Source organism: Diadema antillarum, unplaced genomic scaffold (genome assembly GCF_040938485.1).
Source record: "Diadema antillarum isolate AM-2024a unplaced genomic scaffold, OU_Dant_1.0 seq00000348_RagTag, whole genome shotgun sequence".
Taxonomy (NCBI): Eukaryota; Metazoa; Echinodermata; class Echinoidea; order Diadematoida; family Diadematidae; genus Diadema; species Diadema antillarum.
Genome location: NW_027271358.1, coordinates 148,880 through 165,405, shown reverse-complemented (window position 1 = coordinate 165,405; position 16,526 = coordinate 148,880). Strand labels below are relative to the sequence as shown.

The following is a 16,526-nucleotide window of genomic DNA, read 5'->3' as shown; positions in this document are numbered from 1 at the left end:
TGACCTTCGTACACACATGATTCCCGATGCGAAGTGCGGTGGATGCGCGATTTGCCTGAAATAATACGTTTGCGCACCTCGTTGTTGATGATTCTAGAAACACTACATTTCGAGTCTGCTTGATGTACTTTAGAGGCTTCGTGCATGCGTGATTGATTGTAATAACATGACACACTGGCTTCCGTGTGTGATTTATTGAGGAGTCAAGTTCCACGTGTAGCCTTTTTAAAGGGTCAGAGTACGCAGTCAAATATCTTGCGCTCGAAAATTGGTCTGACGGATATCACGAAGAATCTTGCAATGACGCTCTAGCTCCTCCCACGCCTAGTCTGGCTTCCAGACCCTCTGCCCATACTATTTCGCTATTCATGATATTGACGCCCTCAACGTCGAAAACTAGTATAGTTTAAGTTGATTTTGTCGCGCCTCCAAAGGCGGCGACTTCGTCGCCGCGGAGTCCAGTTGGCAAAGGGTCTGGAAACCAGACTATCCCACGCCAAGCCTTAATTTGCCTCCTTTACCTCGTCCAGGGGTCGGGGTCGGGGGTCACGCGGAAAAAGGGCGGGGGGGGGGGGGAGGGGGGAGGGGAGCTATTTCAGTTTAGCTTCAAATTTCACCGTTCAAAAAGTTTATCAAATCAACCGAATTGTCAGGATCTATTTGTAGGAGGTAGATTGTATTCATGAGAGCAAAATGGTTTGCGTATAAATGGTTATCTTTTGTATAGTTACCGAAGTTTTGAATATGAAACCAGTTATTGTTTTTCCCCTTAGCATGATAATTTCTCTTCAGTGGTTGTTTTGCAAAATGATTTTCTCTTGGTACTATTCTATATTTGTAATGTTTCTAAACTGATTCGATTAAGGAAAACGGAACAGAAAAAAATGTACAGACATCATCAAGTTTGGTAAACTTTCGTGTGGTTCCTTTTCTCCGTTTCACGCCATATCGGTAGTTTAAACAATTTTAACGAGTCGCTCACTCAGTAGAGTCATGCACGTGACTGAGTCGCGTTTTAACCCTATGGGCAATTGAATAACTCGGAGGCTGTATTAGTAGCATTCCACGAATGAAGTGTGATTTCAGCTTGGACACAAAATCAACAATATGTTAAGAGCAGGATTATATCCTCATCATCTTTCCTGAGCAAAGTATCAACAACAGTAATTTGGTGATAATTAACCAAATGGTTCTTGAAGTGATTGAGAGAGAGAGAGAGGGGGGGGGGGGGGAGAAAGTGAGGGAGAGAAAGAGGGGGAGAGATAGGGAGAGAGAGGCAGACCGAGCGAGAGAAAGATATCTTTAGTTGATGTATTATAATTCTAGTACACATAAGTTCCGTTTTCTGATTCTGCATAAAATTTTATGTATTCTTTCAGGTGTTTCGGTTTACCGTTTGAATAGATCAGGTATACAGCAGACGGCCAAAGTACAAAACTTCACCCAGACAATATCAAATATAGTCTGAAACCAAGCCACCCCCCATATATACTAACAGACCTGGCACGCACGAAAATGCTATATAGCAGCTGTGTTCGAAGATCTAGGCGACCTTCCGTTCTGAGCACGATGAATCAGCAAAAATTTGTTCATGTTTACACTGCATAGTTTGAGTAAATAGATATCAAGTGGTATTCACTATTCAGCGACATGAGGATATAATGATAGTATGCTCAACGGTTTTGATAGAGTCAGAAATTAAGAAAGAACAATAAGTCCAGCTCTCATGAAGTAATATTGTTAAACTGTCTGATTAGGATAATTTGGATACTTGTCTTTTTCTTTTCTGTGTTCTGGTTGGCTGTTTACTGTTATAGATTTGGCAAGCATGACGCAAAATGATGCAGATAATTCTATATTATGGATGAGTCCTAAGGCTAACCGTAAAAAGTAATGTCATACCCTAAAGAGGAATTGGCCTATCAGCCCTAAAAAACAACACTAACTCTAACAACAACAACAACAACAACAACAACAACAACAACAACAACAACAAGAACAACAACAAGAACAACAACAAACCAACACATAAACCAAAACAACAACAACAACAACAACAATAACAACAACAACAACAACAACAACAACAAACCAACACATAAACCAAAACAACACAACGTAAAGCAAATCGGATAGAATAGTCGCGATAATGGTGATAGCAATTATAATACTATTCAATAAGGTAACGATTGTAGAGACAGATGTAGTACACAGCAGTTAGTAGTAAAAAAGAACCACACCAGTAGTAATGATAAAAGTATAAGAGAAGCAATACTCTAAGTATAATCCAGTGGCAGTATGATTGTGTGGTAGCATAATGTCAAAGTGCGTCGAGAAAATGTAGCAGCAGCAGCAGCAGCTGTCGTATAGTCGGTAGCTACATAGTGGTGGTGGCAGTAGTAGTAGCAGTAGTAGTAGTAGTAGTAGTAGCCAGAAGAAGTAGTAGTACTAGTAACGGCAAAAGTAGTAGTAGTAGTAGTAGTAGTAGTAGTAGGCCTAATAGTAGCAGTAATATTAAACATGGTATGGTGGTAATTTATTTCCGTAAATATAAAAATCAACATTACAAATCATGTGATACAAAAACTCATAAATAATACGGCTGGATAGCCTCGCTCAGCGAAGAGGACCATTATGGTCCCGCTGTTTTACAGGAGGGTCCAGTATACTAGTAGATTAAAGTAATACAGTTTTACATAGAAGTAGTAGTAATAGTAGTAGCAGTAGCAGTATAGTGATACATTGTAGTTGTAAAGTGGTAGCAGTAATAGAGATAGTATTATAGTTGTAGTATAAGAAGTTGTTGTTGTGCTCTTATAGTAGTAGAAATCACATTAGTATCGGGAGTGTGGGTATATCCCATAGCAATAGTAAACACGAGGTGGGGTGATATAGCAGTTTTGGGAGGAGGAGGAGGAAGAGGGGGAAAGCAATATAGGTACTAGCGGAGAGTGCCAGTTGCTGGCAGATGGAATTAAGGAGATCTATGAAAACACTCTTGCCTTGCTTTAAAGGGATCGTATAGTTTTGGTTGAGAACTAATTTCAGGTTTCTAACATTTTTTGATGAGATAATGAAAAACCTCTTTCGAAATATGAAAGAGCATGTAATTCTATGAGGAATTCAATGTTTATTTGATGAAAATTGGTTTTAAAATGGCTGAGATACCCAAAACAGAGTGATTCTAATAAGTGTGGGACCCACACTTTTTTACGATCGCTTTGTTTTTCTTTGTTTTTGGATGTTTTAGTCATGCCAAACCCGATTTTCATCAAATAAACTTTGAATTCCTCTTAAAATGATGTGCTCTGTACTATACCATAAGTGTTTTCTTGGTATCTCGTAAAAAGTTAAAAGCCCAATTCTCATCTCCACCAATACTGTACCATCCCTTTAACTTCCGCTTCACGTGTTGAGAATAAAGACCACACATATTATTCATGCGCATTAAGGTATATTTTGTATTATAACACAATTAGTTGTACTCGTTTCCTATATCCTACATGAACATCAATATCCTAATTTTATGTAACATGCATATCATATAATTCATGTGTAAGCATATTTGAACGTGGTGTTTTATTTGGTCTGTAAACCTAACTAACATCATCTTGCTTAGTGAAAATTGATTCAGGTTTTTTTATATATCTAATTTTCCCATATTTCACTACCTTTAGGCCCTCAAGTAAAATTGTTTTTTCTTTTTTTTTCACTTTTAATCAGGTGCATGTTTATGTTTTGTTAGGCATTTTCTGCCTATTTCTTATTATAAGTCTTTGATGAATTCTTGTTTTTCCCCTTCCTTTTTAGTGTTTATATGAATTCTGAAAATCAATTAAATCATAAATAAAAAAGATAGGATGTCAAAATTCACTCTAATCACACTTGTATTAACCACTTGTGTTTAAGGTATTTGCCATGAAATTTATTGTATCTCAGTTCACAGTTTCCTATAGTTTTATCACATTGTCATGTTATCATGTGTATCCAAATTTTATATAATAATTTTTGTTGAAAATGATATGAATGAAATGAAATGATAAAAATGATATAATATAACATGATATTATATAATATACAATGTAATATGATATTATATAATTATGATATAAATGAATATAATATGATATAGTATGATATAATATAATATAATTTAATATGATATAATGTAATATAATATAATACAATATAATATAATGTAATATAATATAATATAATATAATATAATATAATATAATATAATATAATATAATATAATATAACATAACATAATACAGATCATGGAATAACTGAGGTTTCGGTGTTATGCAGCAAATGAAAAAACAAACAAAAAACAACAACAACAACCTGTTCCTTGCAGCAAACAAAAAACCCTTTCTTGTTTCACAAACTTCGGGGGGGGGGGGGGGGATAGATTCCAACGTACGTAGCTACGAGCAATATTTCTCTGACTGACCCAAGAATTAATTATTGCATTGGTCCCTATATAAACTTTTTTTTTGGTATTTGTATGTTTTATTGATTTTTTTTATTACAAACTATACAAATTACACATTAATTATGAACATATGGAACAAAAAATAAAAATGAAAATAAGATCATCGATAAGACATAAAAACGACTGACCCCCCCAAAATGTACGCACAAATATATTTGGTCGCAGACGGCCAGTACAGGGTTATAGTCGCTGATTACAGTCAGTGCATTAGTATAGGCCTACTAATACGGCACTGGTTACAGTCAACAGTCAGAGCCTGCTACAATGTATTACAGTCAAGAGCCTTGGAAGGCTCTGATTACAGTCAGTGCCGTATATTAATATACGGCACTGATTACAGTGATTATAGTGCGCCCTCTCTTGGCCAAGGGTGGGTCAATGGGACGACAAGATTGTCATCCCTTCATCTTGATAGACATACAAACTATAATAGTAATTTGTTTTATGAGTTTACATAGAAACAACAACCAAGCAGCAACTCAACCAACTAAAAGAGAATGACGAACGAAAGATATGTTGTCCGACTGAAGTGGTGACTGATTGTCAATTACAATCACATAACTTGAAGCATGTACAGCCAATTAATGCTTACCACTTCCCATACCCTCCTCACACCTGAAGAGAATGAAGTGAATGCTAAAAGTACGCTTGCACGAACTGTCAGAACTTTACGCTTCTTGACATGTTTCACTGTTATGCAAACGTTATGTAAGGGAGAAAAAAGAAGAAAAAGAAGAAGAAGAAGAAGAAGAAGAAGAAGAAGAAGAACAACAACAACAACAACAACAACAAGAGATGACCGGACATCTATTTCCGGTGGTCCATTACTTTGCCTATTTGCAAAACATTTTGGGACTGACACCAATTAGAAATATTTGTAAATTGATGAATAAATTCATGCGTACACTCTGAGATGAAAAAAGCCCACAACAACAACAGAAACAGCAAAAACAACAGCAACAACGCCACGACCACCACCACTATTGAAACAACAACAAAAGAAATTTCCTTACCGTCCAGAGAGCCAATGAGAGACAATTATAATCCTTGAAAGCAGATTGTGGCAGTCAAACGAGGTTTCTGTAATATCAAAAAGGGTGTAAAGAAGGTGGGATTTCAAAAAGTTTGCATCACCTGCGGATCGAAGTGTCCATGTATTTGACGACCTTACACTCCACCCTTTTATCAAGAAAATATATATCATAAATAAGACTAAACGCTGTACAAAATTAACCTCAAATCTTACCAGTAACAAGGTTCAAAGTGCGATGAAATATAATAGATAACAATAAGTCCAAACATTTAATGTAAATAACAAAAAAGTGTACAATCAAACAAACTTATGGAAAAATTAACTATAGTACTGTTGTACTTTTGTAGTCTTAATACACTAGCACAAAAGGAGAATAACTTATATGTGCAAAAATATTTATAGTGAAAAAAAACATTCAAATTTCAAATTACTCAACAGTAAATCTTTAGAAACGTGAGCATATTTTCGTGAATCTTTAGAAGTGTTTTGAACAGCAAATAGTTGCCTATAGTAAGATATAATAAAAATATATAAATCAACAAAATAAGAAACTAATCATAATCACTTATCCATTTGAAGTGCACCACTGTGTAATTATATCCACTAAATACTACTTGTGTAGTAACTTATTCGTCTGTTTTAACCAATTTTGGTTATCTATGGGCCTACCGGAGAGATTTCTCATTGTCTCATTTCTCGTTTTGCTGCAAATATGTAGGGGCCCTTGTCACTTTGTTCAATCGCCTTTCGGCAATGACAACGAAATAATGTCCATGACACAAGGGTGTGTGCGCGCGTGCGGTTGCCATCTCTGTGGTCGGTACTACCAGTACTGTACTGTGCTGCGCTTGTAAGTACTCTTGGCGCATGCATGCAGTGCGGGTGCTATTTATCTTGAGGACTGCAGTATCTGAGGAGCGGTCCGGAACTAACCCGGAATTTGTGCTACTATATTTTCAACAATGGCAGGAAGTACGTATAAATCTACTCCAGTGTAGATGTAGGCAGTAGTTTTTGTAATAATTCTTTGTTTGTCTCTTTTCAGATGCCTGTTGTTATGATGCAAGATAGTACTTTCGATAAATAGAACCCGTTCATGATAGTGATAGATACATGAAATCGAATACGTGGGACTTGATGTAGTTGTGCTGTGGAGAGTGAATTACTTGAGAAATTATTTCAAATGGGGAAGCAATCCCTTGAAATAAAGAAGAACATAAAACTCTAAATATCAGCCTCTTAGAAATACCACTTCTGACTGTAATTCAGGGTAAATTAAGTAATTAAAGACATGTAGGATGAGCTTATTTATCCATTTTTCGTCATGCGTTCCCTGCTAGCTGCTGGTGCTGCTTTCGAAAGTCTGCCACCTAGTGTACACACATACGCTTCTTCTATGCTGTGTAGGCGCTTAGGCCTAGTTGGCCTACTGTACATATGGGCTGATTGCGATTAGGGCTGATTATACGGCTTGTGATGGGACTGGGGGAGATGTAGGCATGGGACCGAGGTTAAAAATACGCTGTCCCACCAAATTAAAAAAATACTGGGGTAATCATGTAGAAATGCACACCATGCACACCAACCATTTCCTTCCTTAATTTGTCAATAAAAACTTTTCGTGGCTATAGTATCAGAAATGTCAAGATGAACCATATCTGATGGTTTCATGAAATTTCATAGCCAATTACAGAAGAAAAGTAGCTAATTTTGACTCAAAAGTACGCCGATCGACGGCTGTATCAGCGTAGCATGATTGATGATCGATTATGTGGAAAAGCGATATAATGATGATGATCGATCGTTGTAGTCTGTGATACAGCGGCTTGTTTGGTGTTTAACCACAATAATTACGTCGGCTTAACAGTAAAAAGTTGAAGAAAGAAAGTGATCTCGATGCGTCTGTTTTTTTGTTGTTTTAGTTAATTTTCTCCTGCGTGCTGCGTTTGACTGTATACAAACATTGTATCTGTCAACATATTTTGCTGTAGTCCATCATTTTTAAAAGTTTAAGATCTGTTTCGTCAATGAACTGAACTATCGTCATACATTCAGCTTGTATTCTTTCTTTGCATGATTGCATTTCATTTTTCAGTTCCATTATTGCATTAGGGTGCTGGCAGTTTCTTTCGTATATATATCTGCATAAATAGTATACTTTCGTATACATGTAGATATTTCAAATTCTGCTTAAAGGTGCAAAGTCCCGGTAGTGTAGAGGGCGCTGTTGACGATACTGCCGATCACCATTAGCATTGACACGATAACCGAAGTTGAACTGTCATCAAGAGTAAAGTGCGTAGGTGTTGCTGAGTAACGTTGCCTCCCTTGTCTTTTCTGCGCCTCGCGCAGTCTGTAATAATGCCGGGGTGCGTGCATATGTGCTTGTTATTATGACATCACAAAAGAAGTTTGCTAAAGCGGTTTTCCCCTAGTGGAATCATGAGCCGAACTGTGATCGGACCACTGACTACAGTGAATCGGACTTCTTCGGGCTCGGGGGAAGTGGGCCACAGCGTAAGCGTTAAAGAGGAGTCGATAGCGTAGGTCTCTATAGGAAACTTGCGCCGTGCGCCGGCGTACGCATTTGACTAAAAGACCGGGACCATGCACCTTTAACCAAATTACTCCAAAATCACATGAAGTACATCATAGCTTATTTTTCATCACTCGTGTAAATTTGAACCAATATTGGGAAGTGTTGACATGGCATGGACGTTGACTTCCACGTCATTGCTTGATTGTGAGCAATTGTGCTATGTATACAGTGCCTGCACAGTCTGAAGTTAGCCATCAAATATTATAATTTGACAAATCTTTCACATCAGGAGCTTAAAAATCAGTGTACAATGATTAAATATGGCAAGTTTAAAGAAGTCATTTGACAAATATGTGTGTCTACCTCCCTCTGTGTTCATGTGTGCTCTTGGAAGTTTACTTCTCAACCGACTTCATTCAACTTGCTCAGTTATTTTGTCACTTGAAAGTACATCACTTAATGTTGGATGGCTAATTTCATTTTCAGCTTGTGCAGGCAGCATATGTCGCGATCACTCGCAAAGAGTAGGTTGTTATGAACGACAACATGAAAGTTGATGTCAGTATCATTGCTTCCTGATAACCACTTGGTTGAAATGTAGGCATCAGTGATAGGAAATAAGCTACTAAGTATTTAGTAGTAATTCCTGTGATTTTGATGCAATTTGGGGATGTGGAATTTGAGATAATAGAAGGATGTGGATATGAGAGGACATTACCTCTGCCACTGTTTCTTGTCCTTTGCCTAGCACTTAGCTTTGTTAATGCTTAGTGCAGTTACAATTCAAAGTCTATTGTCAAGTCAAAATAATGACAATACACTTCACTGCTTTGTGTACATGAACTTGTATACATTGTAGTTGAAAAGATTACCTCTTTAAGAGCCTCAATGGATGCATGTCTGTTTGAAGGACTTGACAAATGAGACATTGCTCGCTGATGCCAGGTATCTCCATCTACCCCTGTACAATTTTTTCCCCTCTTGTCTGTTTGCACACAGCGGCTGTAGTACCGAGGAACTTCCGTCTCCTTGAAGAGTTGGAGGAGGGGCAGAAGGGGGGAGACGGGATGGTGAGCTGGGGCCTGGAAGATGATGATGACATGGACATGAAGAAATGGAACGGGATGATCCTCGGCCCCGCTAGGGTGAGTTATGCTTCATTGACACCATGTTCCCGGCAGCCACGGCAGCCCTGTTTGCTCAATAGGTAGTGCGCCGTGGGTACAATAGGTGGGATATTTTCCTCCCCCCCCCCCCCCCCCAATTCAAGTTTTGTTTGTTCCAGTCCTCTCTCCAGTTAACACGTAGCTATCAGACGCCATGTCAGAGTGTCTGGACAGGCTAGACTACAGTATATTTTCTGTCGTGTCCTACTACGGACCTTACTACAGGCCACCTCCAAGTTTTGTTACAGCCTATTACGTGCTGTCTTGTTTTGTTGTGTTCACCCTGTTTTCTTACAGCCTACTAGGTTTCTCATTAACAGTGGTGACTTCCATGGCAATTTTTTTGACAGTCTGAAAATCTGACACAGCATTGTGACAATTTGTTAGCTCCATGGGCAAATTTGAGCGTGAATCAAATACTATACTGCAGGAAAATGCTGCATTCTTGAAATCATGGTAATGGGAATGCACTCATATTTGACCCAATTAGTTTCTTTATATTTTATTCTTCACATTTTTTGTTACCGTGATAAATGTATTGATTTCATAGATGAAAGGAACACCGTAACAAAAATTTAGCCATTGCAGTCCAAATTCATCTCCAAAGACTCGTGTCAGCCTGTTGTCATTCTGGCTTTGGAAATCACAGCAATCCAATTTTTTATTTCTTACAATCTCTCCATCCAATGATCTGCTTGTGTGGTACGTTTCAGACGCCATATGAGAACAGGATATTCAGCCTCAAGTTATACTGTGGACCAAACTATCCGGATGAAGCCCCCACGGTCAGGTTCTTGTCACGGATCAACCTGTCCTGTGTGGACGCCAATGGAAATGTGAGTGTTGTCAAATCGTCAAAAATTTCATATTTTTTAGCATAACAGTGATATCTGACACAAAATAAAATATCCATACTTCCTAGATTGTACCAGGGCACCATTTCATGTTAAAAGTTGTCAGCCCTGACAAGTTGTCAGTCTCTGATAATTTCAGTGTAATTGTTGGTTTTGATTGGCTGAGAAGCTCTAATCGCTGACTGTTCCTATGGTATAATTGTCAGAAACTGACAAATTGTCAGAAACTGAGAACTTTCATGAAATAGTGTCCAGGTTTTTAAGCTAATTCGTTTTATACCCGCACCTCTTGCTGATGAGAACTGTTTCATGAAGCTGTTGAAGACGAGTCTGGAGTTTACTCGGGCATGACTGTGTCTGTGGGGAAATGCTTGTTGTAGCAAAATCAGCCCATCCTCAATGGTTTAAACATGTTTGCATTTATGGCCTGAACATCCAGATTAATGTATTACCATGAAATGAATGCGTGATTGTACAGGTAGGACAGGTGTTGTGCTTTTTATAAAAGTCAAATATTGAAACAGATAAGTACTGTGATTTGAAATTTTACAATCTCAGGAACAAAAAGCAACAGATTAAAGAGTAACTTTGCTGTGCCTGTTTTAATGTTTATGTACATGTAGGTGCCAACCCAGTGGTAGCGAAAGTAGGGTACCATGCAATGGCGATGTAATCTATGCTAGCCTACTCAAAGTTATAGCCCATTTTTCCAGAATTGAAACATTTTACTCATTTTTGTATAAAATTCGTAACATGTTTCTGTACGGAATACTACTGTATGGAGATAGCTGGCGAATGGAAGTTGGACTGTGTTATACATCCAGCATTTCAATACAAGAACAACAAGAACAACAACAACAAAACAGCAAACCATAACACAGGGCTCGACACTAACTTTATTTTTCGGTGGCCCGATGGGGCCACCAAAATCATCAATATCAAATTTTTGGTGGCCCGAGAGGAAAATTTGGTGGCCCGAAAAAAAAACCAAACATTGATAAAAGTCCATTTTTTTTTTGGATAAGTCGCACACTCACTGCATGCATTTATGCATTTCCGGCGCAAAAAGTTACGAATTTATTGACACACTTTGGTGGCCCGAGGTGGGCCACCAAATTTGCCCTTTTCTGAAATTTGGTGGCCCGACTTTCATTTTTGGTGGCCCCGGGCCACCGGGCCACTGTTAGTGTCGAGCCCTGCATAACAACAACAATAACAACATGGTTGCTTTACATCAGACTCACAGAAATCACAAATGTACAATAACACTGATTATATTTCGTGCTACACAAAATGGTGCGGCAGGATAGTCTCGCCTACTTGAATATGACAGCAGAAGAACTGAGGCAATATACATATACTCCCTACATCTTGTCTGATCAGGTAATGTCAAAGAAACTGGATTCACTCAAGCACTGGCAGCGCAACTACACCATCAAGACGATCCTCACAAACATCCGACAGAGTATGGCCGCCAAGGAGAATTCAAAGCTGCAGCAGCCCGGTGAAAATGCCTCCTACTGACCCTCCCGGGGCTTGCTGGTCAGTGTGTAAGGTGGAGTGGTACAAGGTTGGTGTCTTCTGTCCAGCCTTTCCATAATCCTTTGTATTCATCTTCTTTAGTTTGTTCAAAGAGGGCAAAGGTTTGTCACTCAGCTTACCAATGATATACTTCATTTATCAAAGGGTTTTTATTTTTATTGAATCATATACTTTACAGGGACTTTATTATGAATTTCGTATGTTGGGTGCTATCAAAACAATGTTGTCGGGTGGTGACATCATTGGGAATAATTCCCAGTGATGTCATCACCTGACAATTTTTAATTTTTTATTTGTGTGTGTGTGTGTGTGTGTGTGTGTGTGTTGTGTGTGTGTGTGTTTGTGTTTGTCTTTTGCTGTAAAAGCATATCTACCATAACGTCGCTCCTGACTGAATAATTTTTAAATATAGCTTTCTTGATATTTATCTGATTTTAATAAAATTTTCACTTTTGTGCTTTGAATAATTTCCTCTTTTGTACAAGACTAACTGGAACAGAATTAGCCATTAAAGCCTCAGTAACATGGAGGAACAATGGTGGTCCAGTAGAATTCGCTGCCGGCTGGGGGCATTTGGAAACCACAAATAGCAAAATCAGTCACTTGTCGGGGAATATGTGCATTGAAACACATACTCATTGCTAACCCAAAATTTGTGCTGAAGCCCCCTTTTCTTTTTGCTTGTCAGCCGATGAAACCTAGAAGTGGCACGAGAAATTGAAACTAATTGCACAGAAGCCTTCTTTTTTTGCTTGTCAGCTGATTAAACCTGGAAGTGGCACCGGAAATATTTATTGCACCCCCCTTTTGCAAAATTTGTTGATCCACCACTGCTTATGAACTCTAATATGTGAATCACGTACAGTCATACAACCAGTCATCCATCATTCATTCAACCAGTCTCCAACCAATCAGAAATGAGTATTTCATCAAATGAAATATGTAATTGGTTATTTCTTCTATGTGTGTTTTGCAGGATAAAGAATTGAGAGACTAAAGAAGCGATCAATGAGCTATATATGGGGGAAACGCACTATGGCCTACTCCTTTGCGCCGGCGGACTGGTGGGGATACGTGGGATAACATCGAAAGTGAGGCGCAGTCATCCAATTAAAAAAAAAAAGACGACTATTTCTTGTACAGAGTATACAGCAATTTTATGAGTAATCTTGTATACCCTCTGGTGTTTGCTATTAGTGATTTTAAGCTCTTATTTTGTTTGTCAATTTGTTTGTTTGTTTTTCCCCAACTCCTGCTTTGCAGAATCATGACGTGTGAAGAATGATGTCAAATTTTTGTTGTGTAGTTTCGATCTGAGCGGAAGGTATCTTTTTGTGAATTATGCCAAAATGGTCTCGGTTAATAAAACAAGAGTGATGCCAGGGCTATTGTGGGTTGGGGAAACTCCTACTGTCAGAATTGATTGTGCCACCTGTGTTTGTCAATGAGCAACATTGTGCATATACCAGATGTAAGCAGTCGGTTGATGATATCATGCGAAATGGGTCATAGGTGGAGCATGGAATCTAATATATGTTCAAAGGAGGTCATTCACACTGGAAACTTCCCAGTTTTCCCATCTTAACAAGCGCTGCCATCATGACCCTAGTATTTGATTTTTATGTAACCATTCGTCATGCTCAAACAACGTCAGTAGTCTTATCTTGGAACAAGCATTTTTACAATGTGCTTTTTTTTTTCTTCTGGTAACAATGACCACAAGGGACTGGATTGGTTATGTGTGTGTATGCATGTATGCATTACCATGGATTCATGTGCATTCAGCTCTGTTTAAAAGGAAGAAATTTAAATAGCCTTTATACAATACCAAGATATTTTGCAGTCTGTGCTATGCATATGATATACTGCACAAAATATCAGGGCATTTCACATCGAAGCTTCAGTGGCTCTAATATGTTAAGACTTGGGTATGGAGTCTACAAAATATTTGATAGATCACTGACACACTGCATAATCGTTCAGCAAAAAAGGAAAAAGACAGAAGAAATGAACAGTAAATAAATTAAGAAAGAAGAGCCCTTGGAACTGAAGTTTGAAGCTGATTTTTGGAATGGTATCTACTCTTGATATTGACAATCAACTGATTTCTTCTTTTTTTTTGTTTCAAAGGGAAATTAATTGGTTACCCAAAGTGCAGAAACACCACAAACATCCATGATTTTCATTTTTCGCTGCATCTAGATGTCCATTGTACAGACACAACAATGTTTGCAATAGCTATTTTTACTTATTACTTTCACAACATACAGAAGGAATGGGGTGGGGGTGGGGCGGATAGAATCTCTCTTTACAGCAAATGATATACTGTATACGCCATATATTTTGTGAGTCTAAATTTTCGCGAATCGGGACTTCCCGACAATTTGGCGGGTGGTTAAATTCGCGATCGTGGAGTTCTGTACCGATCGGAGAATAATAGCGTACGTCACATTCATATCGGCATTAGAGTCAATATTTTTGCGTGAATAGCAGCAGACTCTAGAAATTCTCAAAATTAAAAACCTCTAGAAATATTCGGCGTATAGAGTACTGTGCATCCACCATTGGGTGAGGCGAAGATGGGATTAGTTAGGCCAGCGAAAACATCATCGCTGCCATTGGTTTTGAATACTGCACTGTTGTAGAGTCCCTTGACATCACAGACGGGTTTTGGGACTGTAAAGTATTGATACTTCTATAAACGTCTTAGTGACGTCCATCAGGGGCTGTCTGTGGGATTAAGAATATTCCCGAAATGAGGGGGATAAATTTAGTTGCATTGGTCGACGTTGCAAAGATTTTAATATGAGAGGAAGGGGTGAGTGTTTGCATTGTGTGATTGTCATGCTCACATGTGCTCATTCCTACTCTTTTTGTTTTCAGCTATAATAGTGAAATGGGGGCATTGCTAAAAGCTTTGCTGTGATAAAAACATCAAGGTATCCAAACTTCTAATGTGGAGAAACTTTCAAGAAAATGTTCAAGTGTAATCCTTGAAAATTGTATCACTGTCAAGCGTGGAATGAGGAAGTTCTGGCACTTAATTTTTGAAACTCTTATTATTATTTTTTTTTTTAAATTCGTTTGGAGAAAGAAAAAGATGTAGCATATCCTCAGGGGTGATTACTACATGAGAGGCGGGTTGTGGACAGCTCTCTGTACTTTGGTAGTACATTAAATTGCGATGTCTACTGATTTGCTTTATTTTTATGGTCTGACTTCATGATATTTCCAGTGGATTGCATTTCTGCATGTGACATCTTGTTTTTTTAGTGAAGGAGATCATCTCGGTTACTAGGACAAAAGAAACAAAAAGAAGGGACGCCCACAACTTCTCCGAAATTTCACCACTGTCTCATAGTGATCACTGGATTTCAGAAAGCTGTAACTTTCTTTTATCTTGCATGATTTTGTTCAAATTTCTCTTTATTGATTCAGATTTTGTGAACTTGACAGTAACACCAACATGCTATGCTACTTCTGAAGTCGTTTAATGCTAGATGACTTTCTCAAATCCATTCAGGCCTGGCCACATACTGTAAAACGAGGAATGTTCACTAGCATTTTAATTTCGCGACTTTCGCGAGAGCCAAGATTCACGAAATTAAAATGCACATGGAAGTCCTTGTCCACACTATATGCATTGAGTGCCAGTGGCAAGTCGCGAAAATTTCATGCCGTCTAAAAGGTCATTGGCTCCAGTTCGCGAAAATTTCATGCCACAAATATTTCATGTTTTACAGTATTCCCTCTGACCCAGGCTAGATAAGGCAAACTGGTGCAAGTAGCATCAGTGTGGCAATTAGTTTTGGGTGTGTGTAATCTCTTTTATTTTTTCCCACAATGCACTGCATAATTTTGCTTTGAGCATTGCCTTCATCTAGGATTTAAAAGACTTTAATGTTGTAATACCTAGTCCTCTTTAAACTTTCCTCCCTTCTGTTAATGTTTTGTTGTTAATGTTTTGTTGAAAACATAGAATATGTACAGAAATAACCTCAAACAAATCATCATGTATATGACTTTTTCCCCCATTAATCACTTTAATCGCTAGTAATATAGGTTTTGCTTTTCTATTTTAAATGGTGTACACAAGGCATAAACCAGGACTTCACTCTAACTCTTTACTCTGGTGGCCCGTTTGGGACACTAAAATCTGTGAATTTGAAATTTGGTGGCACGAGAAAAAAATGTAGTGGCCCAAAATTAAAGAAAATGTACTCATTCATTTTAGATTTTATTCGCCCAATCAGGCCACCAAAAGATGGCCTTTTTTTTTTAATTTGGTCGCCCAGCATTCAACTTTCAGTGGCCCTGGGCCGCTGGGCCGATGCTATTGTCATGCCCTGCATAAGCTTTGCCGGAAAGGGAAGAGGAGGGGGTGAAATTCTCTATCCAACTTGCAATGGTGTGTGGCAATTTTTTTTTTTATTTGTGAAAAAGCGTGCTCTTATTTACTGGTAGATGTGTTGAGATCAGATGTATATATTTTCCTTTCTTTTTGTTCTTATTTCATTGTACATTGATTTTTTTTTTTGTTTTTTTGCACAACTTCACTTGCATAGCATCAGTGTGATAAAGCGTAGCTTTTACCAGACGCAGCTTTGTATTTGGTTGCCATTCGTGTGGGGTAAGCGGCAGCCAATGAAAGCTTGCTGTGTCTTCTCATGTATGACTTCCAAGTATAACTGTGTTGCTTACACAGGAGATTTGATCGTGAACTGAGAATGCAATATTAGCCTATTCATATGATTTTAGAATACAATCTTATTCCACTTGACCCCTCTGTAGAAGACTAAAATAATTATTTTTCCTCTTTCTCTTCTATTGGTATTGCACCAACTAAAACAGCTTTTGTTTGTGCCCCCTTTTTTTAGTCATTTATGATACCACC

At 38.2% G+C, this 16,526-nt stretch overlaps 1 protein-coding gene across 1 annotated transcript; it reads left to right on the top strand.

Moving 5' to 3' along the window:
* The first annotated feature begins 6,399 nt into the window (after positions 1 to 6,399).
* On the top strand, positions 6,400 to 13,864 carry LOC139731000 (ubiquitin-conjugating enzyme E2 variant 2-like). The gene is made up of 5 exons (XM_071641871.1): positions 6,400 to 6,503; positions 9,070 to 9,215; positions 9,950 to 10,072; positions 11,474 to 11,660; positions 12,609 to 13,864. Exons 1-4 carry the CDS (start codon positions 6,494 to 6,496, stop codon positions 11,612 to 11,614), a joined length of 420 nt encoding a protein of 139 aa, XP_071497972.1. The 5' UTR covers positions 6,400 to 6,493; the 3' UTR covers positions 11,615 to 11,660; positions 12,609 to 13,864.
* Positions 13,865 to 16,526: the final 2,662 nt, after the last annotated feature.